We start from the raw sequence: 25,372 nt of genomic DNA, 5'->3' as shown, positions 1-25,372 counted from the left end.
AGTCTTGTAGGTTTTGCTCAATTTCTGAAAGAACTTGTGTTTAATTAATATTAATTCTAAGCTTATTAACAGATTTAGTTTTTTCAAATTCTCTGAAAATTACTGCTGTTCACAGGAATTACAGTAACTCTGCAGAGAACATGTTATTATTCTTTGTTTTAAAGGAAACCTAGCAACCTTTGCTTTATGTGCAAACCTAGCCTTGCTCTCAAAAAGAGGTGACATGGTTTTAACAGACAGTAAAAGGAGCTCTGACTGCAGAACTGCTTCCAAGCAGAATTTACTTGCTACCTCCCAAGCATCTGCTATTTATGATAAAAGGAGGTTCCCTGAACTACCCTCTCTGATTCTTCCGTATTTTACTGATGCATGTAAATTCTGCTTGGGTCTCATAACAACTTTCCTGTGTTGTGGATGCTTACGAAGGGCTAACTTATGCTACGCAGCTGCGCAACCTATATAACCTTAAAGATTACACAGAAAAGCAGGATGGCTGCTGAGGCCAATAAGAGATCATCTGGAGATTTCAGATTTTCTTCTCCTTGATCAGTTGTCCCATATTCAAGTTACCCCAGGATGTTAAAAGAAATGTCTAGTGCTGTTCATGAACTTGTTTAGCTAACTGTAAAGCCACCCCATTTAACTTAGGAGTTAACCTAAACATTTTCCACATGTTCAGTTTTTGCTTTAAAATGTTAATGTAAGAATTGGACAGAGTCCAATAAACTTGCTGAGAGGTTTTTCATGGTTTTCTTTTTTTAAAGTAAAGAGGTAACTCTACCCATGATATTTTACCATGTTTACTTCACCTTGATATAATTTAAGCTATTAATCATGACCTTTTTCTCCTTCATTAGTAGGGACATGCTAAAACTTTTGTGGAGGATGAAATGCAGGTTGGAGAGGGTGAAATGTAGGCTTTATCCTTTTCAAAAGAGGAAGAGCCCTTCATTCATGGCACCAATTTACAGCCACTTTCTCTCAAAAATAAACTTAATGAAGCTTTGCCAAACAGCTAATTCTCTCAGCTGCTAGAGCAGCAATTGCTGTCACATAACAGCTACAAAAAAACAGAATGAAATGATCAAGCACTACTGTGGCTAGAAAGAATTGCAAAGCACCAAACAGAATTTTGTGCTCATCTCTAACATGCAAAACCTTTTAAAAAGTTATTTAATATGCTTAAATATATTGACAATCCTATATTAATTATGTAACTAATATATCTTCTTTAGAAGTCACTACATATCCCTGAAGGCAAAAAGCAGAGTTGTCAATGTGCTAATATAGGATGCATGGTTTTGCAATGGCTCTATGCTCACCAAAAATAACTACAACAAAGAGGGCAGAGTGCAGGAATAAAGTCCATCTTTGCTGCAAGTTACCTCTAATCTAAATCACCTCTGCGGGACAGGAATATTTGAAGTATAAGTAGCTGAAAGTTTTCCTTGGCATCATCTCTGAACAGGAGGGGGAATTAGGGCAGTTTGACTCGGTATTCCAGCTTGGTGCTGACTTTCCTCTCAGTCTTGAAAAATAGCTAAAATGGAGGTGAAGGGAGAAAAAATGTCTATGAGGAATTGATACAATCTCAGAGACTATAGAAAAGTTGAAAGAGGAAAGCTGTATTATCTCTTTCTTTTTTTCCTTCCTTAATGCTACTGTTTACTCACTGTATTTACACAGGAGGTCTTATGACATTCTCCTAGCAGCTGAAATGGGAGGTACAGCTGTGTGCTGCTAACCGTCTGTCTCGGAGCATCACACCAGGCCTGAACCAGGAGCATGCAGAGACACTGCTCCTGTGTGCATACAGTTCTTTATCTGCAATAATTCATTAAAATTCTCCTCACATATTTTTAATGCTACTAATATTGGCTACATATGGCAAGATGAGTGTTTCTGTGGGAATATGTCACTATTACATCTACTGTAAAGTCTGTCTGTGTACCCTGATCCTATTCTCTGTGGTGTTTTGATGAACTAACTTCTGGCCCCTGCACAGATGATGCTCCTCGTGAGTTTGTTTCAAAGGAGAGGGTTTCTTTTCCATGGAACATGCAGGTGTGCTTTTTAGCCTGACTAGTTTTAACTCTTAATAAGAACATCATTAGCTTGGTTCGTGTCATGACCACAAACTCGTCTGCCACAGAGCTGTACACTTTGGAGACGTGCCTTCTTCACAAGATAGAGAAGGAATCAGTACTACAATTCACATTTATTCTAGTAACAAAAGTGACAATTTAATTGTGAAATACTCTGATAAAATGAATGGTGTGATTCATCTACAGACCTAGATGTAATTGAATCATAATGGTGAAAGCTACAGCTGTTCTGTGTAACAGCCCATCTCCCTGAGTAGTTATCTTGGGTTTTTTGGCTGCATGCTGACTGTGGGGTGATGAGCTCTCCAGCTCTTTCTCTGGTATGCCAAAATCTTAGTTCTTTTCTGGTTTGCACACCTGGTTTTCCTTCCCATGAAGGAAAAGGCAATGGCATATCCTTTAAACATGTATGTATGTAAACCCTTTGTATTAAAGGGCACACGCAGGAATTGAGAAATTGCCTACTTGTCTTAGAATGGCTATGTACCTCCAGGTGATGTGAAGCTTCTACAAAATGTCACAAAAGGTTGCTTCCCTCATAACAAACTATTTTTGTCTACACGTTACTGGACAGTGTTTAAGAATCTTGTTTGAATCTTTAATTGAGTGTGATTTTTTCCTGAATGACACAGCTTCAATTTTTAAGCATAAAAGAATGTTTACTTCCAGGTATTTGATGATTTGCTAACACAGCAATGGAGATCTGAACCTATTTGTTAAGCTGGTACTGAAATGCCCCCAGTGTTTAGATAGCATTTCCCTGTTCCTTTGTTTGCATATCTATTGAGACTCAGATAGAATAGAGCTGTTTTGCACTACTGGGACAGATGTGTATAAATGTAAACTGTTCAAGACCATACTTGTCATGCTTACAGCTTTGTATACTGTTCATACTGGAGAATGATAAACATGAAATGTACAAGATTTTCCAGTTAGCTCAGTAAATTCCCATGACAGCAAGTAATGTGATTGAATTCAAAGTTATTTCATTCACTCTAGTTGTAGAATTTCAACTGTTGCTACTTGAGAAATTTGTCAACAAGAATCCTTCCAATGCAGCCTTGCTAACTTGATTTCTTTCACAAACACTATTTATTACCTGCTATCCATCCACTTGGAGGACACAGTAGTACTTTGTCTTGGAGAAGCTTTCAATACACAGCAATAGGAATTTACACAATTTTGCACTGTACATGACAGTGTCAGCATGGTATCTCCAGTGTATTTTACTAATGTTCTGTGGCTTAAAGTGATAAGGAATCTTTTAATGAAAAGTATTTGATGTCAGTCTCCTGTGACTACAAGGAAAAAATCAGAGCTGTCAGTTTTTGCACTTACTTATTCAATTCACAGGCAGGGAACTAATGTAAATATGTTGCAGTGGAAACTGGCATTTTGATTTCCAGGCACAAATAGAACCACAGCAGAGTTGGTAGGTTTTTTTAAGGGAAAAATGCCTCTTTCTCATCTGCAGACAGTTTCTTCCCCCACCAGCAGCTAAGAGAATGTAGATGTTCAGTGCACTTCCAGCTTTTACTCTTCCAGAAGATGAGTAGTTTGATTACTAGCCTTTGCAAATGTAGTAAGAATTAGAATTAAGAATTTTGCATATTTCATTGTAATAATATTGGAAAAGTTTTGTCAACTCAGAAATTATACAGGAGACGCTACTAAATCTCAAGATAACTGAGAGTTTAACAGTGTAGCACATATGACTTTTTCCTCTTGTAATGACTGACCTATTTTAGAAAATTGGGAACTTAGATTTAGGTATTACTTTACAATAAATTTCTGTATAAGTAGCAAAGTGGTGCACAAGACATCTAAGACTTTAAAATGCAATATCTGAATACCTCCCTATAAAAAAAGTGTATCAATGAATTTGTTACTGATACTGATCTACTAATGTAGACCAACTGAAGTCAACCTATGTTTAGGCTTATGAGGAATTAACTATTCTGGCTGATTTATTTACACATATTTTCTACGTAAATATGAATTTAGAAGTTCCTTCTGTACTAAGAAGCAAGAAGTATGTTTTACTTGTCAAGTGCTGACCTGGTTTGGTGGAAGTGGAACCTTTCTGCCAAGATCCACGTTGCAGGCTGAAGTGAACAGTGGGTGATCTCTTCCTGCAGGACTGCCACGAAGTTGGTTGGGCAGAGTCACCACAATATAATATAGCCTTGAAAATGGAGTATTCTAAATGTAGCTACAGCACTTGGCCACACAAAGGAATGTTTCTGCACAAAATTACAGGGCGTGTAGTATTTGGGAGGTCAAGCAGTTTTCTTCACTGTCCTTTTTCATCTGTGAAATACCAAACTAGACAGAATAATCAGATTTTTATTACTATTTTATTTCAAACCATATTTAATGTATTAATGTTTTTTCTGTAGCTGGGGATTGACTAAGAGTCTGCAAAAATATTTATTTTCTCTCTCTTAGTAGCTGTCATATTTATATTTTCCTCCATTATGATTATACTCAAAACAATTCTGCTTGGCTATTTACATCAATACTGCCACTTAAAATAAAACCCACAAGTCAAAGAAGTTGGAGGAAATGGGAAATCTGGAAGATGAGCAGCTTTGGATATACTTCCATTCTGGCACTTTCCAAAGAAATTCTAATTACGTTAATGAATTACACTAATGTCTTCTGCTCTGTTTTTTTTTTGTTCTTGTTTGGTTCTTAAATTTGAAGAGTGTTCATGAGAGCACCTCTCCCATCTCCCTCAGAGGTGTGTTCTGCTCCTACAAATACACAGCCAAGGGGTGCTGTCCCTCTGGTGGCAGCCCCGGGTGGTGTGTGTTCTGTCCACACACCTGCAGGTAGCTGCAGTTAGTCTAGGCCATTTCTTGTCATTCTTGGAGAGCTACAGATCCCAAGTCCATTTCAGTTTAGATATGCATGTACAGGGACACTGCATTTCTTATTTCTGATTAATGGGTGTGTGGTGCTACATATAAATTCATTTAAGAGTACAAGGTCTTGTGAAGCATTCCATTAAGGCTGCACAGGAAATTCTAAAGCCAATTTGAGTTGACTTCTTTTTCTCAAATGACTAGAACTTCTTTTTGCACATTCAGCTTTTAGACTTAAATCTTTTATGCTTTTCTGGAAAACGATTCCATCTGCATTAGGCACTAAGAGGATCCTAAGAAGCACATTCTTGCTCTGAGACAGAACTTTACATGCAGTATTTTCAGTGTTGTTATGTTAGGTAACAATGGAAGATGTATCACATGCACAATTCTTTGCTGCAGAAGGAGTCATTGCAAAATTGTAAACCAGTAGACTTTACGACAGTTTTTGATGCTGATGTCAAAATCTGATTCTGATTTACTAAGTTTGGAAAATAGTATTCATACACCTGCCTGCCCTGGATAGTAGAAGACTTAAACAAATGGTTTCCCAGTTCTCTCTTGAAGCCACATACACTGTGTAAGAAATCGGAATGATACTCCTCCTAATTCACCTCTGACACTGTGACAGATTCAGACCAAGGCAGCCTGCTGGAGAGAGTTCTGCACAGCCAAACTCCTGCAGTACTCAGTGACAGCCATCCAGTAGATCTCTGTATTCTCTTCTTGCTACATTCTTGTGAGTTTAACAGAATCCTCTGGCCAAGAGGTAAATCCAACACTGATGTGTACATCTTCCTCATCTTCCTCTGCCTTCAGCCTCCATGAAGGAGGTTAACTCTGTGGAAACAGCACTAAGAGCACCACCAATATTCATCCTGTCTAAACAAGGATGAAATGGACTTGAGGACAGAATAATGCAAGATTTTTTTTTTAATTTTAAAATTTTATTGCATGCTTTTCTAGCTGGGCCAAAAACTGAAAGTTAACAAGGCATTGGTAAGTACAAATGACTTCTAAATTCTCTTGCTTCAAAGCCAGCTTTCCAGTTATAGAATTGATCAGATGGTTCTTACTTTTCTTATTTTTTCAGCTGTCCAAGTAAACTGACAAAACTGTGTCTGCGTGTGATGGTGGCTTTTGTTTTTTTTTTTTGTTTTTTTTTTTTAAAGCAGTGGTGATGAGGAAGGAGTGTGTGTTACATGCAAAATGGGACCTCAATAATACCAAGTGTGATGATCAGGTGTTTCCTGAGGGGTTTGTGTGTTCCCAAAGCAAGCTAGGTGGAAAAAATGGAGAAAAAGGCTGGTGGTGTGTATGAGCACTGCACCACTGCAGTTGGCAGTGGAGTTGTATGAGCTCCTCCATTAATGACCTTTTTATCTCTTCTTTTCCTTTCAGGTGCAAGTGGGAAGTACACCTCAGGACCAAAGAATTGTGGGATACATTTCCTGCACTCACTTGCAAGCTATTGCAGGTACTGTCCTGATTTGCTTCCCAGTTTGTCACTTTCCTATGCTACAGCTGGTATTATGCAAAAGCTGCCAGCATTGCTCATCCACTATTTTCCACAAAGAGCAGTGTGCATCGAGGACAATGGTGAAAGAGTGAAGAAAAAAAAGTAGAGAAATACTTCACAAAATCTTTGCATTTTTTGTCTTGGAGTAGTTAAGTATTAAAAAATAAGCACTGTAAAAAAATCCCTTGAAAACTCTTTTTCCCTTTGCTCTCTGTTGACCAAATACCATTATTTCAGCAAATACATTACTGTCACCATTAGTTGCATTTATGAACCCATACGGTGGCTACCAGTGTATAAACTAAAGTTATGCAAGCAGAAATCAGAGGTTTTACCTGTCAATTTCATACATAAACAGCAGGCAAGTTAATACTATTGTTGAAATTTTTTCTTAGATGTGTTTTAGAAGGAATCCCACTGTTATATTCGTTACAGCATGAACCAGCACATTATGTCTCCTTTGTTCTGTGAAACAGCATTTTCTAAGATCCTTAAAGATAAGATACAATAATGCTTAAGTGGGGTTTGGAAGGATTTGTTAAGAATCCTCACTGAATTAACAAAAAAGAACGAGAGGTTCTTTAATAGCACATGTCTGACTGTGAGATACGTGGATTCCACTGCTCATTATAAGCATACTGGAATTTCATGTAGGTCATCAGGTTGTGGCTGGGCTTGTTTCCTCCTTAACCATCGCAAACCTTTCTGATGATAGTACCTCAACACTTGGCTCTCCTCCTGTCAGTAGGCAGAACTAGACAGTGACCTTATCTCCAGAAAAAAATATATACATATTGGGAAGTTAACATTCTCTTTTACTAAGTCAGTCTAAAGCTTCTCTAAGTATAAAGAAAAAAAAAAAAAGTAACTTTCCATTTTCCTATTTATGTTCTTGCTTTGTATATTTATGCTTATCTGGCTCAAGCAATGTTCAGATAGAACAGACAAGGATCTAAGAGTCTAAATGTCCTTTGATAAATCATATTAGTTTATGTAATGAAATAGAAAACTAAAGTTCATAACAATTTGGCAGAGCTATACTTCAACTTGTATAATCTGATTCAAGACATTTCACACATTTTAAAAAAATGTCAAAAAAACCCTCAGGTTCAACTGTGTAAAGATGTGTAACAACAAGCACTACTTAAAAGGTTAACCATTTAAATCATCTTGTCACACGACTGTGTGCAATTTAGCTTCCCCTCTAGGATACACAAACTTGTGCTTGACAGTTGTGGTACTTATATGAGTACAAAATGAAGGGATTCAACTGTTTATGGTCAATGAAGAACTAATGCTTTTTTTTTTTTTCTGTACCTATTCCTGAATGTTATTATGAAGGAGCTTTTCCATTTCCGCTCTGGAAGTAGCTGCATTTCAGTGACAAATGAGGCGGTCCCCAATGAGTCTAGAATGTTACTATTTTCCAGGGGGTTGTTAAGTTTACATGGTTCTTCTATGTTTTTCAGTTAGTGTTTAATGTTCTGAGAAGATTTTGCTGCCTAGAATCTACCTACTTCGCAAGTCCCTTTGATTCATGCCTTTTAGACATCCTACCAAGAGACCAAACAGAGGGAGCCTCAAGCTATTGCAGCCCAGGTCCAGATAATATGCGCTGGATGCTCTCTCATAACCTCAGACATGCTTCTTTTTTGCATTTATTGTGAATCCAGTCTTTGGCATGTGCTGGCAAATCAGACTTTTCCAGAATTGGCTTTACCAATCCATATGCAACGTAAGCAGAACTCAGCTCGAGACTGAGAGATCTCTCAGTGTTTGAAATCATGGCTATGTGATCAGTAATGTCTCTGGTGCTAAACATCCTTAGGCAGTGATTCTATATGCATTTCTGAAGTAGCAAAGCTAGTTTATGCACACCATGTCAGTCTGCCCTTGCCTTTTCTCTCATTTACACTAACACAGCTGTTACAGGCTGTGCTGTACTTGACTGGGGACCTTACCTAACTGCAATCTAACTCAGCAGAACAACAGGGTTCTTTTGTTGCTGTTGTTGTTTTGGTGTTTTTTTGTTGTTGTTGTTGTGTTTGCTTTCCCCAGCTCCTTCTGGCTTGGATAGATTAAACAGGGCAGCTTAGTTCGTCTCACAGTCAGGCATGGCACAGCCTGTCTCATGGCTAAACTGGGTGGGTCCTTTGGTTGTGACTTGGAACCTGTACTCCCTTTGACTACGCTTCACATCTTACATTTCCTCTTTCTGTTCTTCACCAGCACTGATCACTGCTGAGAACTGTTTCTAAAAACTTGCACTGCATCTTCCCATTTCCAGTCCCTAGCTAGGCCTATCAGCTGCTTTGTTAATTCTCCCTAGTTCTCCTTATAGCTTTCTGAGGAGGACAAAGCAGTCCTCCTTTGGCACCCACCTGCAGTTCAAACTAAAGCCAGATTTCACGTAATCAATTTCAGAAGTGAATGAAATGGACAGTTATGATTATCCTAAAACGAACAAAGGTGAAGTATTTGTTTATGCTAGCTATGGTTTCTCATAATACCCTTTCATCCTTCCATGAAATATGAAGCTGAAGGGAACTAGCAAAGAACTTGGAAATGCTGACTGCAGGAACCACTCACAACATGATTACTTGCATTTTTCCAGCCCAGTTACTGAGGAAAAGGGTGTAGAGCAATTAGCACAAATCTGTATTCTCTGATTAATCACTTGGTGGCAGTCAATCAGATCAGTGATTCTATCTGAACATTTAATTAGAGGGGAAGGCTGAAAGAAGGAAATGGAATGTCATATGGGGGAGATATTTCCTAGTGCCCTTCTGTTAATATTAACCAATGCTGTTTCAGTGCGGGAGCATGCAGGCTCTGAATTGGTTTTTTTTCAGTGACTGTTCTGGACTTAGGCTTGGCTTCTCCTCTACTCTGGTGTCTGACCAGGTCAGTTACCTTCATCTCCAATGCTACAGATCACTGGGAGCTGTTAAGACTAAGTCTCACTAGGAAGTTTTGCATCCAGATATGTAAAGCGCCTGCTGTGTAGCTACAGGAAGGTGGATAACATTAGTTTAATACTAATCTCGAAAAACAGTTATATTCAAGTTGCATTTAGGGGATTTTTTTGTTGGTAACAGAGCTGTAGCTCACTTCATTGCACACACTTCACTTCATGTGCTTAAGTGCAATTGTTTCCATGACCTCTAGTGGGGAGAACCAGAGATGTCAGAGAGGGGAGAACTGGAAATAGCAGACTATCACAGGTTCTGAACTTCGTCAATTTCTAGAGCTGCAGTGCTTTCTTCTGTGGTTTTCCGGTGTACAGTGCTGCTACAAGGCTTGTGATTGTTAACAAGGGAGATGTATGTCACTATGTAGTTAACGCTTTTTTAGTAATGATGGTGCATGCTGCCTGTTATCTTTCACAACGTCTTCCTGAAATGTTTTTTCATGTCTTTCTTGTATGTTTTTCTCAATAGTTTCCTGTTTTGGAGAATTTTGCCTCTGTGTGTCTATTAAGTGGGTTTTATGTTTAGTAAGTGACTTTGCTGTGTTCTGTTTCAGGTTGTTGTTGTAGTTTTATGCCCTCACAGGTAATGGCTGTATTATCTGATCATTCATCCTAAGCAAAAACATACCTGATAGCTACTTCCAGAAAATGCAAACAGGATCCTGACAATCCAGGGATGTATTAGACAGCTCTTAGACAGCTAAGAAATATATAATCAGGACTTTGTGTAGAATAAGGTAAGTTACTGTAGTCTTGTCATTACACACAAGCTAGTAGTTGCAAGGCAGGCCAGAAGAGATTATCTCTCTTCTTAGAGATAAGCTAGGATAGAAAGATGCAGGTGATGCAAAAGGAGGGTCTGTGAGTGTGAATAAGCTTCACTATGTGAGAGATGATTTTGGAGGGATCTTTAATTAATGTGTATGAATGGCTGATGTGAGGATCTAAGGAAGATAAAAGCAGGCTCTCCTTGGTACCCAGTAACAGAACAAGAGGCAACGAGCACAAACTCAAATGCAAGAAAGAGCATTTAAACAAAGCAAAACTCCTTTATAGTGAAGGTGACTGAGCACTGGAGCAAGCTGCCCAGAGGCTGGGGAGTCTCCATCCACGGAGACTCCAAGCCCAACTGGACAGTTCTGAGGGGCCTATCTATGTGACTATGCTTGGGCAGAGCGGATGGATTAGAGGGTTACCAAAAGGCCCTTGTAACTCATTCCTTTCCCTGAAGCTGCATCTTTATTAAGCAGAATGCAAACGTTAGTCACACACACTGTTTGTAGTTAGTCACTATCACCTGCTGTGGGCTGTGTTTGTTCCATGTGACCTACTTCTTGTGCTTTTGTCTAAATACATCTTAACTGTAGAGTTTTCTTGTGCTGTGCATACCGGTATGCACGATCAGCAAATACGTGAAGTGCTCTTCTGCACTGTATGTGCACTCTGGTAGCAAGGGGGTTTTCCAAGAATTCAGTGGACTGGATTTGTGTCAAGCAGTGTGATTAGGGTATTATCTGAACGTTATGTAAACAAGTGCTAGAAACTGTAGGTCAGGGAATAGTTCCAAAAAGCTCTTGTACGAGCTTGTGTATTACAGCCCAACTGTTACAGATTTGTTGGGAATAACTGAAGATTAGAAGGAAAAAAAATCAGATTATTTGTTGTTTGAATTAACAGTCTGAAGAGATGAGTCACTGTCAGAACCTACTTGAAGGTCTCTTTTCCTGGTCATGTTCTTTTCAATATTTCATATACTTATTTAGGATTGTATCAAACCACAGTTGGTGGAAAGTTTTTGATTCTGTTTGCATTTAACTGTTACTTTAACAGAACCTGCCCCCAGTATTCTGGAAAGTTTGACCACTCCCAGGTTAACTGTGTTAGAAGAATGAAGGCCTGATGACTAAAATCTGTGTTCTAATGCAGTTACAGCATGTTGCAGAGTTCACATATTAAAAGCCTGTAAAGTGCAGGTGGCAACCTCAGGTGAGATGACTGATTAACAAGCTGTGAGGATGCAGACTTAAATACTCACAAACTCCACAGTGAGTCACCACTGAAAGTGGCTTTGGACATACATAATTGATGTTCCTAATTGTGACTTCCAACATTTTAACAGCCACCACAGACTGGCAGAGTAGAATCATTTTGGTTAATGGTCTGTATGTTAAAAGAAAATTTTAATAAGAACAAGTGACTTTGGGCTCACTGTTCTTGCTTATGATTGTGGAATTTGAAAACAAATCTTTTCTTTGAAGAGAAGTGATGTCCTGAATCAACATCGTTTCATGTCTGAAACAAGCAAAGTTGTAACTTCATGACAGGTACAGTGAAAACAAAAGAAAAGGAAAGATAATATAGTAAACAATTACTTCTAGAATGTGTCTCTTCCTACTTCTTTCCCCATATGAAGCTTTTACTGATTCTCTTAAAATGATTACAGTGATTAATTCTTTCTAAGACTTTGTCACCTCATGTGCTTGAAATTAAGGGGAGGTAGTTGCCATAATTAAAAGAGCTGGTTGTGTCAGTTTCACAAACAAAGAGCATTTGGCAACCAATCATCCATGTCACTTATAAATACAGGGGCACAACTTCAGCACTTGCAGTCATAAGATAACTTCCCTGCAACCAGTGAAAAGAATCTGACTATTCATTTCTGAAGTACTGCCTACCTAAGGTACATATGTTGTACATATACCTTTAAAAATATGAAAAAAATACTTTCAGCTTAGTAATTCTTACTTGAACATAAACAGAACCCTTCTTTAGATGGATTATTACTCTATGAGTAAATTGAGTGTTGACGTATACATCCTAGTAACGTTTGAAAGTTAAATTTTTCATTTTTTAAATTTAGAAAACAAAGAAAGATCAAGTGGTTTACTGCAGAACATGCTGCCCAGTCTTGGCCAAAGGGTGATATTTCTTCTGAATTCCCAATCATTAATTTAGTGTATCATATCATCTTCCAGGATGGAAGGCCAGGAACATGATCATTTTGGTCAAATTCCTGCAGCACAGGTATCCTGTCTTCCTGTTTCTTCAGGAGTGCCTATTATGATTCCAGAAGAAGATATTTACATCATCAAAACATGGTTCCTAATGAACTTCATTCTGGGCTAAGCATTATGTAATGAGTATGCTATTATCCATACCATTTTTTTTTTAATTTCACACCTTTTTTTCTCAAGATGTCTAACAATAGCATAGCAAATAATATCACCATATTATTAATTACAAAAATGAGTCCATGTTTAAACAACTACAGAAGTTGTTCACCCCTTAGTACTAATTTCAGAAATTTGACTTTTACTAATGTATTTGTAAGAATTCTAGTGATTTCTATCTGCTCATACTGTATCAGGTATCCCACAGAAAAAGCTGGTTGAAACCACGTATCTAAGATGCTTCCCTACACAACTTCATATGTACAGTGTTTCATAACCGAAAGCTGGATTTTCATCTGTTGTTATCTATGTAAGAATTTTTAATATAGCTAATTATATAGGTGAAATTCCTTTTATTGCAGACAAGGCCCTGCAAGGCTAACATACCACTTACATCTCTCATAAATCTGAGGCTTAAACTGGCCTTATCTAGGCTTAGTAATGCGCGTGCTAAGTTCGGTGGGGTTCTTTCCTTATTTTAAGGAGAAGGTGCTCCTTTAATTTTGTTGCCTATATCTGCCCTGCTGAAGGGATTATGTTTGATGGATAATAGGAGAGAAAATGAGACTGAAATAGCTGTACATTATTTCTGTCTTCCTCATTTGCTTTAATCTCAATATCCTCTAAGTGAAACAGGTGAGATTCTGACCATGCTCTTCTGTCCACTGAGCCAAAGCAATGGTCATAGTGAATTTGCTGGATGCACCACAGGCATGCATGTTCTGAATGTCACTCTAAAAGAAAGACCTTATTTCTTGACAGTTCTTTTTTTCTTTGCTACAGGAGACACTACTGTTCGATGTGAGCAACTGGATATGCTTCAAGATTGGCTGTCTGAATTCAGAAAATCTACCTCCTCCTCCAGCACAGCCAATCCAGAGGAGCTGGTGGCTTTTGATGTAATCTGCGGAGATCTCAACTTTGATAACTGCTCCTCTGGTGAGATAAGCTTTGCCTTTTCCTTGTGTGTGCCTAATCCAACATGGAATAGCAGAGTTCTTGATATGTTCATTTTGTGGATTATAGCAGTGTACTAACTAGTGACTGACTTGTGAAAGGGAAGGCTTAAGAAACATCGTAAGGTAAGTACTAGTCTTGTCATGAACCAAGAACAGCAGCTCACACAAACTCTGCCAAGTTATTAAACATGATGGTTTTTAAGCACAAAGGGCAGTAATTTGCAACTTGTTGCAATAGCAACAATGGAGAAGAATCCAGTTGTTTAGTGTTATTTGTGTGAGGTAAATGTGCTAAAACATCATATAATTTTAGTTATTAATAAAAGGGGTGTGTGCTATGGGATTTTTGCAGAAGAAAAATAAATTCTTGCAATTAATAGCCTTTTGATGGTGCACTTACACAGATGCAAGAGATTAATGCCCCATAGAAAACTCAACATCACTAAATCAATCTTGGAAAGAATTAATGGATGCTGTGTACCTTCCATGGTTTTTATTTGAGTTGAAATTGTTTTTATTGAGAGTTGAAAAACAAAGAATTTTAAATGTTTTCTTTTATATTTGGAAGCTGGGGGCACTAGAAAAAAGAACACCACAGAACCATAATTAATGGCTGGTGAATTTACAGACAGCAGCCTTTTCAAATGTAGATAGTACACTGTTAACAGTTACACCACCAACAGAGTGGTGCTTCTGTATCATCTCTGCTTCCCGCTTGGTACAGTTCATGCATCCAGCAGAGCTCCTTGCTTGCTTTATGCAGTGGCAATGAACTACTTGGTTTGGAGCTGGCATGTGGATCAGCAGAGCTGATGGCTGCAAGGCATGAGTGGGCCAGAACTGAAGTACTGAGATAAGAGCATAAGCCAGGTACAGTGAGGGGGGGTTCAGTCACAGAGATTTCATCTGTGCGCTGTGTTACATAGTGCAGGTAAGCTCAAGCTGCAGCTTTCAATTGGGGATTCAGCAATTAGAAAAATAAAATTGTGTGCGTAGGAAGAAACTCCTACAGGCCCTCTGGTCCAGCTTCCTGCAGTGAAAAGAGACATATATACATCCAGGCTGGATGTGACTCTGGGCACCCTGGGCTGGTGGTTGGTGACCCTGCCCAGAGCAGGGGGATTGAAACTAGATGATCGTTGTGGTCCTTTTCAACCCAGGCCATTCTATGAAATACAGCTCAATCGTGTGCTCAGAGCCCCATCCAGTCTGACCTTGGGTGTCTTCTCCAGCAATGGGGCATCAACAACATATCTGAACAATCTCTTCAGACTATTGAGTTTGTGGATTAGCAGGTGAATATGTAAACATCATCATATGTGAATTCTGTAGTCTTCATAAAAAGCCTAAGTAATTGGGACAGAGAGAAACAACTACTCCAATAATTTAAAACAAAATAAAGCAAAATAAGCATTGTCAGATTATAAAGATAGGTACCATACTCTCGTCTCATGGCTTGTATCGGATACTTGTAATGGAAGATTTTAGCAAAGTCAGAGAAACATTTTATTGAGAAGAGACCACCAACCCAAAACAGCCTTACTGTTCATTTCTAGCTCATCGGTACAAAAAGTAATTTAATCACAACTATGCGATCTGAAATAAACTCAGAATGGCTGGAGGAGGTGCTCTGACTTGTCAGAGAGTCCATTATGAATAGTGGAGATGAACAGTAAGCAGTAAGTAAACAGAATGCTGCAGTGAAACCAAGTTTTTTAGGACAATACAAAGCTAGCAGGAGTAGGGAAAAAAAGGAGGAAATTCAGTCAGTAACAGTCTTCAGCTAGCCCCACTGCTTTAAGAGTAGGCTGAGGAAGCAACTGGAACAGTCCCAGTGAAGGGGGACAGGAGCTGGGGATACAAATGGGCACAGCTACTTCTGTTTGACTGCAGTTCCAGCTGCAGTATTCTTAGATGGATGCAATGGCCTGAAGGCAAATAAATCCTTCAAGGAAATAAACTGTCTTCTGCATACCAAAGGGGAACCTGCCCAGTCAGACTGTGATAAGTCTGCACAAGGGGCCATATAGCATGAAGAGAAAGACATGAGTGAAGCTGCGAGGTAACACGTATGGTCAGCATCCTCTGACTGAGAAGTTTTGGTACCCTAACCAATTCCTTGAAGAAAAAGTACAAAGCAAAATCAATGCCTTTGTAACTTGCCTTTTAAGGCAAAAGAAAACACAACTATTTGTTTTTGCAAATATAGTTGTGAATGTTGCAACTAATAATACAGACAATTAAAACATACCTTATAAGAATGTGTTTTTGTTATCTGTAACTTATTTATACTCTGCTCTCCTTTAAAATTCACTTGGTCTGGGAAGTGAAATTAAGCTGGCTATTTGTTATTTGTAGACTGCTTCGCTTCCTTATGCACTAAGCAAGATTAATGCAGTGTTTTAAAGTTGGCATGTATTCCTGTCCATTTTACATTACTCACTGTTTTAGGGACATTTGTTAGGATTGCAGCAACTGAATTGCTGGGTTTTTCTGCCTTCAATAAGCAGCTTTCTGTAATGGGTATGGACTGTTTTTTGTGTTCTTTCCCACTCCACAGATTGATACAGCAAATAATTGATGTTGTTGCAGTGAATATCAAGCTTCTATTCTTAGATGTATTTACAGCACAGTTTTCACAGACCTCCAGGTTCACGAATAACCTTATTCTTTTGACAAATATTCTGAAACTAAGTTCTCCCTCCTCACTTTAGAGAACGATATCATAAATAGTGAATTCTCACTTACTGGGAACACTTTCCTGTCAGGTGTGTCTCATCAGTGTAAAATTTGATTGTTTTTAAACCTTTTAGCCTATAAAAAAAACCATTCCAGGCAGATGAGTCCAAGTTTGTCTCATCAGCTCTGACTTCTAACTATCAGTGCCACGGTGGCAAATTGATCATGGCAAAATTTTAGCCTGTCTTATTTTTGAAGTTTGCAGCCATATGATATCACAAGAGAAAGCCCAAAGAAATAAGCAATTGCACAGATTACATTCTAGACTCTTCCAGAAAAATGAAAGAAACCAAACAACCCAATTGGCTGTTCAGACAGAAAGAACAGTTCTCTGCATGGCACACCTGATAAGTTTTTAGGAGGTCAGCCCTTCAATCCTCTGCCAAGGCTCCAAAATATCCTTTTCCAGTCTCTCTGCAACTAAGAAGAAATTTCCAATGTGGAGAGCTGGTTAGATGTTGGGGAAAAAAGCTGGAATCATGTAGTGAGGCACATCAGCTGGGGTGGATGCATTAGCTGAAAGACCATCAGCTGTGGTAATCACTCAATGTCAAAATGAGAAAGTGCTATGGACACTTGGTACTACTGTACTCCACGCTGCCTCCTGTGTTGTGCTTCCTCCTTAACAGAGAGAGGTTAACAGCTCCTATATCAGGCAAGAACACTATTTTGCAAATGGAGAACCAAATTTGATTCCTAAGGTGTGTAAGCTGCCTTGTTTCTAAATATGCACAGCTCACAATTCAAAGTTTCTGACTTTAGGGGTCCATTCTCATTCCTACTTTCATACTCTGTGGTCTTGCCAATAGTCAGTGACAGCAGCAGCAGCTCCAAATGCAGGTGAATATTCCATCAATCCCAAGAGAAAACTCTCTGTTGCTTAGAAATGTTAACCTTGTAAAAGGTGGAAGTGCTTCAAGAAAGGAAGTAATGGGGACCTATTGCCAGTTTCTTTGCTATTTAAGAAAACTGGAATTGCAGCAGCTGGTATTTTCAAGTTCTGATTGTACTTGCACCTACATACAATGATCACTATGTTACAGTGATAGGTTGCACAGAACTATAACTTATTTTTATACTGAACATCTGAAATTGTGATATATGTATTTTTCTAGGGCTACTGTTAAATTTAGTGATCCTAGGAGCTTGATGCATTGTTTGGCTTTAAATGCAAGAAACAGAGTAGCAATTAAGAAGAGATTAATTTGAGAGCTGAGAGATCATGGTGATTATATTTAGAATGCCTTTAATGCTTTAGATGATATCTCAAGTGAATTATCAATTGCCTGTCCTTTGTCTTATTTATTACAGCTTGAAACACATTCAGTCAATTCTTCTGAAGCAAGCACAGCACTAGCTTTTATCTCCAAATTTACTGAGGTGTATATATAAATCCCCAGCAGCCACCTACAGTGCCATTATGAAGTCAGTCCAAATCTCTGCATCATCTGATCTCAACAAAAGTTTTGTATAAGCATATACAATACAAACACGAACGGCAGAGTAAGGCAATATGTCAAGAAACCTTCACTTCAGTTTAGAAACTAATAAATACTATCTTTTGTAGATAGACTTGGTAGGAAAACAGACATTAAGTAGCAGCATTTGTTGGAATTTCTGATTAAGACAGGATATTGCTGTGCAGTAAAACTGCCAAACTAGTTCAAATCAGTTCTCTAGAAAATGCATGTATACTGAGTAGGAAGGAAGGCTTACCTTTTTTTTTTGCAGTAGAACATAAAAATAATAGCCCACAGGCTTACAATACACAGCTGATGTGCCTTTTCTTGTGCTTCTTTCCCTGCAGAGGACAAGCTGGAGCAACAGCATTCTCTGTTTACACACTACAAAGACCCATGTCGAATTGGTCCAGGGGAGGATAAACCATGGGCAATAGGTAAGATATTCTCTAACCATCAGTATATCAGCTCTTGTCTGTCACTCACAGAACACCTATCAGCAGCAGGCAGTACAGCTAACTGGCAGTAACTGTTTGACTAAGACCAAATATTTGTAAGGGATTTATCTCAAAGGCAGAAACATGTATTTTGTAAATCTTAACAATGTTCTGTTGAATTTTAATTAAGAAGGAAATAGACATGTCAAACACGAGTCCAGTCTGCAGCTTATGTATCAAGCTACTTGAATGCCTTCCTATCCTTACTCTACTTTTTAAATAATATCTAGATTACTTTGCAAAGAGAGAGCCAAATTATTGTTTCTGTGCTTTCTGTATGCAGTGAAAACATGCACCTTTTGATTAGTGTTCAATCTGGTGCTAGAGAAAAATTGTGAGGATATACTAGTAATTCAGCTATGTTAGAAACTTGTAAGGTTCACCTTATTTAAGATTTCACAGAACTCAGATACTCAAGCATGCTCAAACTCAGATGAGCTCAGTACAGTTTTCAGTGAGCAAACAGCTTTTTTTTCCCCATAAGAGCAATTACAACTGTGAAGATGCTAAATATAAGAATTTGGGACTATTTATTGATGTGGTTTTACTCTGTTGTAACAGAAAAGAAGTTTCTCTGCCCTTTAAACTCAAAAGGCACAGAAAATATTTTGAAATGTTTAGAAAGAAGTTGCTTTTAAAGACTAAGCAAAGGCTGCTCATCTAGACTGTAAGTAACAAACAGGACAGTTCCTTGTCATTAAAACCTATTATCTTTTGTAATTTCTTGTGCATCTGGTTTGAAAATAGGATACAAGAAAAAAATTAAGGCAAAAATTAGTAAGGAACAGGAGACAGCAACAGCTAAGAGTAAAGTTCAAGTTTTGATTGGAAAGCCTACCAGGAAAACAGAAGAGACTTAGCTAAGCACTGTGTTGTAGGTAAAGTGCAAAATATGACATGTGGAGGGAGACAGCAAAAGGAAAGGTACTAAGCATTGTCATCCTCACTGTCACAAACTGTATTATTACATCTGTTCTAAAAATAATCTCTCAGACTGAAAGCATCATTTAGTCAGGTGTGAGATACAGCCTCTGTAATAACTGCTATGGATATTACTTGTGTAACATAGAAGTGAATATAAACAGCATTTTCAAATCAGAACATAGTTGTCCCCCACCCCTGCCACATACACTGTCCTCAGATGCTTTTTGAGAGGCAAGTACCAGGGCATGTGCTGGGACAGTCACATTTCCCTTTCTATTCACAGGTACCTTGCTGGATCCTGAAGGATTATATGATGAAGAAGTATTCACTCCAGACAACCTACAGAAGTATGTAACTTCTAGTTCTCTCATATATTCTAAACAATTCTTTAAAAAGCCAGTTCATTGCTTGCTATTTAACATTTCTTAAATTGTGGTGTTTTGGGACTGTAAAATACATACATTATATATATATATACACATATACACACACACACACTTTTTTTTTTTTTTTTTAAACTGTGGAAGTCTTGGGGTAGAGGGAGGAAAGGGAAGGAAAAGCAGCTAGAGTTGGCTTCAGAGGGTGAAAAGATGAGAGCAACTGCTGTCAGCATGTTTTGTTTCTAGGGTTAGTCCTACCTGAACAGGCCCCTAGGAGGAAGAACTCTGAACACTACTGGAAAGGGCATGCAGACAGCTTGTCTGAAGATCTCTCTACAGGCAGTCAGTTCCATGGCAGTGGCACTGTAAAGGACAGAAAAAAAGTGAAATGTAATTTTCCTCAAAAAAATTTAATTTAAAAAAAAAAATAGTAAGGTTTGAAACAACCCATTAACTAAAAAGCTTGCAAATCTCAGTAAGAAGCAAGCTCACAAATACAGAGAAGAATTTATTAAAAACAAAAACATCAGACATAACTAGGAATGTAACTGATTGTCTTTCAGAGATGCTAGTACAGTACTGCTTTGGAAGAGTGTGGTACTGGTTTTGTGGCAGTGGAGTTCCAACACATACAAAAACCCTGTTAGTTTGCCAGAGCCCTAAACTGAACTTTTGATTACCTATAGATTAATATTATGAATATGAATTACCTATGTTAAGTAATATGCCAATGGAGAGAAATTAATTAGCTTTGTACACTTCAGAGCCACAGTTAATGATGTGCTAAGCCTTTGTGCGCCTTCTCTGCCTTCACAGCCAGTTTCATGGACAAAGTATATTATTACTATGACTAACTATAAAAGATGTCCTGGCTGTTTGTTAAGATATTTGAATTAATAAGTGTGCACAGATTCTTCAATTAGTGCATGCAATGGAAATGGCACAGTCCACAGGCACATATTATGTTGGCGTTTTTATTCACAAAGTGCAGCGTACAGTATAGATGGACACTCAGTTGAAGGCCACCTGAAGTTTTCCTCGTATCAGTTTTGAACGTACATCTATTGTATATTGTTATTCCCTTTCTAAGGTCTTGGTTTCATTTATATTCAAAAGATAACGATTTGTTACACTCAGTCCTATTTTACACATTCAAAAACCTGCAAAATTTCTAGACATTTCTATTCACGTGTTAAAAAACATGAATTTAGTACAAGATTTTGGGGAAGTAAAAGTAAGGTAATATGGCCTCTACAATCAAGTTTGCAAATGCAAATCTGTATGTGGGAGTAATATTCTATTTTATGGTTCCAAGAGCAGGCTTGGAGCTCTTTAAAAAATAAAAAATGAAATCTGTGTTTTCAAGCAGCCTTTTGAGCCAATCTGTCACCAAATTAATTTGGGTATATTTTGCTTTATTCCCTTAGAAGTTACTTGTAATTAAATTCCACTGACATATACATGAATGATAGACAAATAGCCATTAAATGATCCACAGAAATTGAGAATGTTACTTGTGCTACCTAAGTGTATATACAACACTTCAGTATGAGATAAATGGAAAACATTCTTGAATTCTGGTAACAGAACATTCATTAAGACTTTCTGACTACCAAAAGTAGCATTCAGTTTTCTTCAATATATGACAATTCTTTTAAACCTATGAAAAAAGCAGTAGCTTCTTACGCACATCTGCAGGATAATGAGGATCTGAATGTGTAAATTATGTAGATGTGCTTTTATATTAGAAAAACAGTTACTTCTGCAAGAGGCCAAGACAGCCTGTCCTCTTATCCCTGCAAGGTATTGGTAATTGCAGTGTAGAAATTACCAATAAATGCAGCTAAATTCAAAGTCATTAATGAAAGCCAGCCTTAAAAACGTTGGAAGCATTTTTAAACTGTCTTTCCTAAATTTAAATGAAGTACTTAGAGACTGTGGAGTGCCATTGCCAGCATTGAAGCTGTGGAGCCCCTTCCAGCTAACAAGTAGCATTCAGATACTCAGCAAAACAGAGTATGGCCTGAAATTGAACCATTCTTACAATTTTTCAGTAATAAACTTTGATCAAGCTTTACAGATATTTAAAGCAGACATTTAAATTGGCAATGTAAGCTATGCAGAGAATTATTTCTACGTCAGCAGTCTGCCGTAGTTTATAAATAAAATTAAGTAGTTTGCATTAGCAAGCTAATTAGACAATGAAAGCAGAAGAACAATCTAGTTCTTAAGTCTCTACTTAATGTTAAGTACAGCATATGTAGAACACTGGAATTGGAGAACCTACTTGGTACAAATAATGAGCAAGTCATTATAATTATAGAACAACTAATAAGCTGGACGTAATTATCTGAGTCCCTACTGCAGTGCTAGAAGCTGCACAAGCTTCTGCTCAGAGGCTTCATGAAATGCAAACAGCTGATGTTCTATCACAACATTTGCATTAAAGCTAGGACTGGAACGAGGCCATTTTAACCTCTGAAACCCTAAACAGAGTCCAGAACATAAGAGCTCAACACAACACAGCTAAAAAAAAACAGTGATATAAAACGAATTTTTTTCTTGACTCCACTGCCACCAGTGGCTCCAGCCTACTGGCAAGAACACCAATTAACATTTTTATGCATGATAACAAAAATTGTTATCTTGCCTAAAAATTAAAGCAACTATTCTGAAAATAAATAAATCAGATTTAATTTTGCGACAGTCATTAGTTCTGTTCACCTAAACTTTTAAAATTTACCTGTTAGAATAGCATAGCCTCGTCTTTGGTACTCGTCCCTATTTCTTGTAGGGAAAGATGGCAAGCCATTATGGATAAAGTGACAGAAGTTTCAGTCAAAAGTAGATGTACCCCCTCTTACAATTTGTTCTCTGCAGACATCTGAAAATAATATTTCTCTTCCTTGCCCAATTGTGCAGTTAAGGGAACGCCCTGTGTTCACATTCACAAAGAGAGAACTGACGCTAAAACAAATTCATCTTTTGAATTAATGCATGCAAGTTTTTGTGAATGATACTGCAGCACTAATAAGCAGTTTCTTCTACTTTGTTTCTTAATTGGCTTTGCCAAATATAAATACAATTTTTGGAAGAGGTCAGTTCCATCAAAGAGATTGCTTTCAGATATTGAATCATTTGCAGTAGTTCTCTAAAATCAGCTTGCAAATGGGTTGCAGAGAGTAAGCTAATTTCATACAAGTTATTAGATGACAGTCTAAACTTGCACAGTACATTAAAGGAAGCTTGCTTTTATGTAAACTGGTTACAGTAAACTCAAGGAATCTCCAATGCTTCCCTAAGTACAAAGGGAGTTAGAAAATTTCTGACTAAGTAGCTAAATATATGACTGTAACTTTCCCATTGTTATCTTCTGAAAGCACATAAAGTACTTGCAGATCTCAACTGACCCAGTCTTACTGATTGTAACATTAATGAGACCTAATCAGCTGTACCAAGTACTTTGTCCCTCTCTGACCAGCTAGAGACTTGAAAGAGACAATTTGACAGAGAAACCATTTAAATCTCAAACACTGAAACATGTTGTGAAGGTCTAGTCATTATTTCTTGTTTTTCCTTCATTCCGTATATTCACATAAAAAATCTCCTAAACCCATACAAATTATCCAAAGTATTCTAAACTGGGTGATCAAGAGCACTTTATGTTCTTCCAAGGTGAAATTAAAGGCTTTGTACCCACCAGGACACAAGTTCAGGCTCAGTGTTCTTCTTGCAGCAGTTTGATGTAGCTTAATGGTGTAATCAGCTCTGGAGCAGATCCAAAGAAGGGCAACAAGGCTTGTGAAGGGCTTGGAGAATGTGCCCTACTAGAAGCAACTGAAGGAATTGGGGTTGTTTAGTTTGGGGAAAAGGAGGCTGAGTGGAAACCTTATTGCTCTCTTCCAATACCTGAAAGGTGCTTACAGCAGAGCAGGGCTGTTCTCTTCTCACTGGTGACAGGACGAGAGGAAATGGCCTCAAGTTGCACCAGGGGAGGTTTAGATTAGGTATCAGGAAAAACTTCTTTACAGAAAGGGTTAAGCACTGGAATAGGCTCCTCAGAGAGGTGGCTGAGTCACCATCCCTGGGTGTTTAAAAACCATTTGGATGTGGTGCTCAGGGATATGATTTAATGGAGAATTGTTAGAATTAGGGGAAGTTTGGTTAGGTTGTGGTTAAACTCGATGATCACTGATGTCTTTTCCAACCTGAGCAATTCAATGATTCCACAATGGAAACCACAGAACTTTGTGCTAAGATTTTGGCAGGTAAGTAGTAAAGGAAAATGATTTTCAGAGAGGTGACTGAAAAATACTTGCTTCTGTATTTTGAGCCAGACAGAAAAAAACACCACGTAGTCTGTCCCTCTCTGCATGCAGTAACCATGCAAAACAGCTATCACTGTACTTGTTACATTAACTGAGTACTATCCTGCAACTGCAGCTCCTGCATTCACATGCACAATCATCTGTTGTCTGTAGAGGTACCATGGTAGAACTTTTAAATAGAACACAAGATTGTAAAGCAAGTTTTCAGTAAAACAATACACAATAGCTTAGCAACACAGAATTGCTGTAACGGGAACCTCTGTGGGCTATGTAGTCCAAAAATCACATTCAAAGGAGGGCTGACTTCAAAGTCAAATCAAGTTACTCAGGACCTTAACTACCTTCTGTATAAAATACACTGTTAAGGTTTAAGAACCCAAACTAAGATTTTTAATGGGAAAGGTGCAGCTTATCTGCCCAAATACAAGACTTGTACCTGGAGAAATAATTCTTCATTTTGACTGTTTACATGCACAGCCTGGGGCTGTGTAATCTCTATGCAAGATGAGGGCAATGAAAATAGTGTCACATTCAGGATTCAAATACTTATTACTTAGTAGTAAAGTAAACCCAGGGTTCAAGATACATTAACTTGATGCAGAGGATTGCTCAAAACCAACTACCACATGCCCAAATGCCAGCTCCCGAAAACCATGCCACTCATCCATACCCTTTATGTAAATGTGGTTATTTTCCTTTCAAATAGAGGTACACAGAATTGAGAGTATCAAAAGTCCTTAGGTGCGCTGTAAGGTTATCTGCAAATCATTTCCTTTCTGCTGGATTTCCAGCAATGCTGGAAATCAACTGTGGGCTGCATTACACTACACACAACAGGCAAGCAAGGTTCTTCTCTCAGTTTTTTGTTCTCCTGGCTACAAGGGTAGGTCTGCAGGACCACCGCACAGCATCAGTGACGCCAAATTCTAAGAGCACTGTTAGCAGTGATGTAACCTCATATTGAAAAAATCTGTCTGAAGAAATCTTCCTGTGGCACATTTAACAGTTCTTTTGGAAAAGCACTGCCCTTACTGGGGAGTTGGAGAGAATCCAGTGTAGTGCACAAAGGCACAGGATGAGCCAACATTTAATGTGATTTTATTTTTTCTAATGAAACAGAGTGCTGGAAAGTGAAGAAGGAAGGAAAGGATACTTAGTCTATCCCACCAGCAAGAACCATGGTTCCAGTCAAAAGGGAAGGAAGGCATCATTGAAAGGAAATGGCAGGAGGATTGACTACATGCTTTATACAGAAGAAGGTCTCTACCTGGAATGGAAAGTGGTGAGTTTCACAGTTAACAAAGAGCCACAGCTCACACAACAGACTTGTCTGGATGGCACTGCAGCCCCTTCAGTCTGAGTCCCAACTTAAATTCCAAGAAAAACACAGTGCTTTGGTATCTTCTACATTTAAATGCAAGTACTGAGTTTCTAAGCCTACTAGATACATTTT

At 38.2% G+C, this 25,372-nt stretch overlaps 1 protein-coding gene and 1 long non-coding RNA gene across 8 annotated transcripts in view; one reads left to right on the top strand and one right to left on the bottom strand.

Moving 5' to 3' along the window:
• The window catches only part of LOC149916117 (uncharacterized), a 109,119-nt gene that overhangs the window by 66,561 nt on the left and 17,186 nt on the right, over window positions 1-25,372 (bottom strand). For all 5 annotated transcript variants that reach the window (XR_016470848.1, XR_016470850.1, XR_016470849.1 and 2 more), the window contains exon 2: window positions 19,850-19,954. This is a non-coding gene — a long non-coding RNA (uncharacterized LOC149916117). The remainder of the gene's footprint in view (window positions 1-19,849; window positions 19,955-25,372) is intronic.
• The window catches only part of SMPD3 (sphingomyelin phosphodiesterase 3), a 112,881-nt gene that overhangs the window by 81,458 nt on the left and 6,051 nt on the right, over window positions 1-25,372 (top strand). For all 3 annotated transcript variants that reach the window (XM_031615590.2, XM_090149872.1, XM_090149873.1), the window contains 5 exons: window positions 6,374-6,449; window positions 13,416-13,571; window positions 18,138-18,227; window positions 19,495-19,558; window positions 25,039-25,201. In XM_031615590.2, coding sequence (XP_031471450.1) covers window positions 6,374-6,449; window positions 13,416-13,571; window positions 18,138-18,227; window positions 19,495-19,558; window positions 25,039-25,201 — 549 coding nt within the window. The remainder of the gene's footprint in view (window positions 1-6,373; window positions 6,450-13,415; window positions 13,572-18,137; window positions 18,228-19,494; window positions 19,559-25,038; window positions 25,202-25,372) is intronic.

The sequence above is a fragment of the Phasianus colchicus genome, chromosome 13 (genome assembly GCF_987193195.1).
Source record: "Phasianus colchicus chromosome 13, bPhaCol1.hap1.1, whole genome shotgun sequence".
NCBI lineage: Eukaryota > Metazoa > Chordata > Aves > Galliformes > Phasianidae > Phasianus > Phasianus colchicus.
This window is presented reverse-complemented; position numbering and strand designations above follow the sequence as displayed.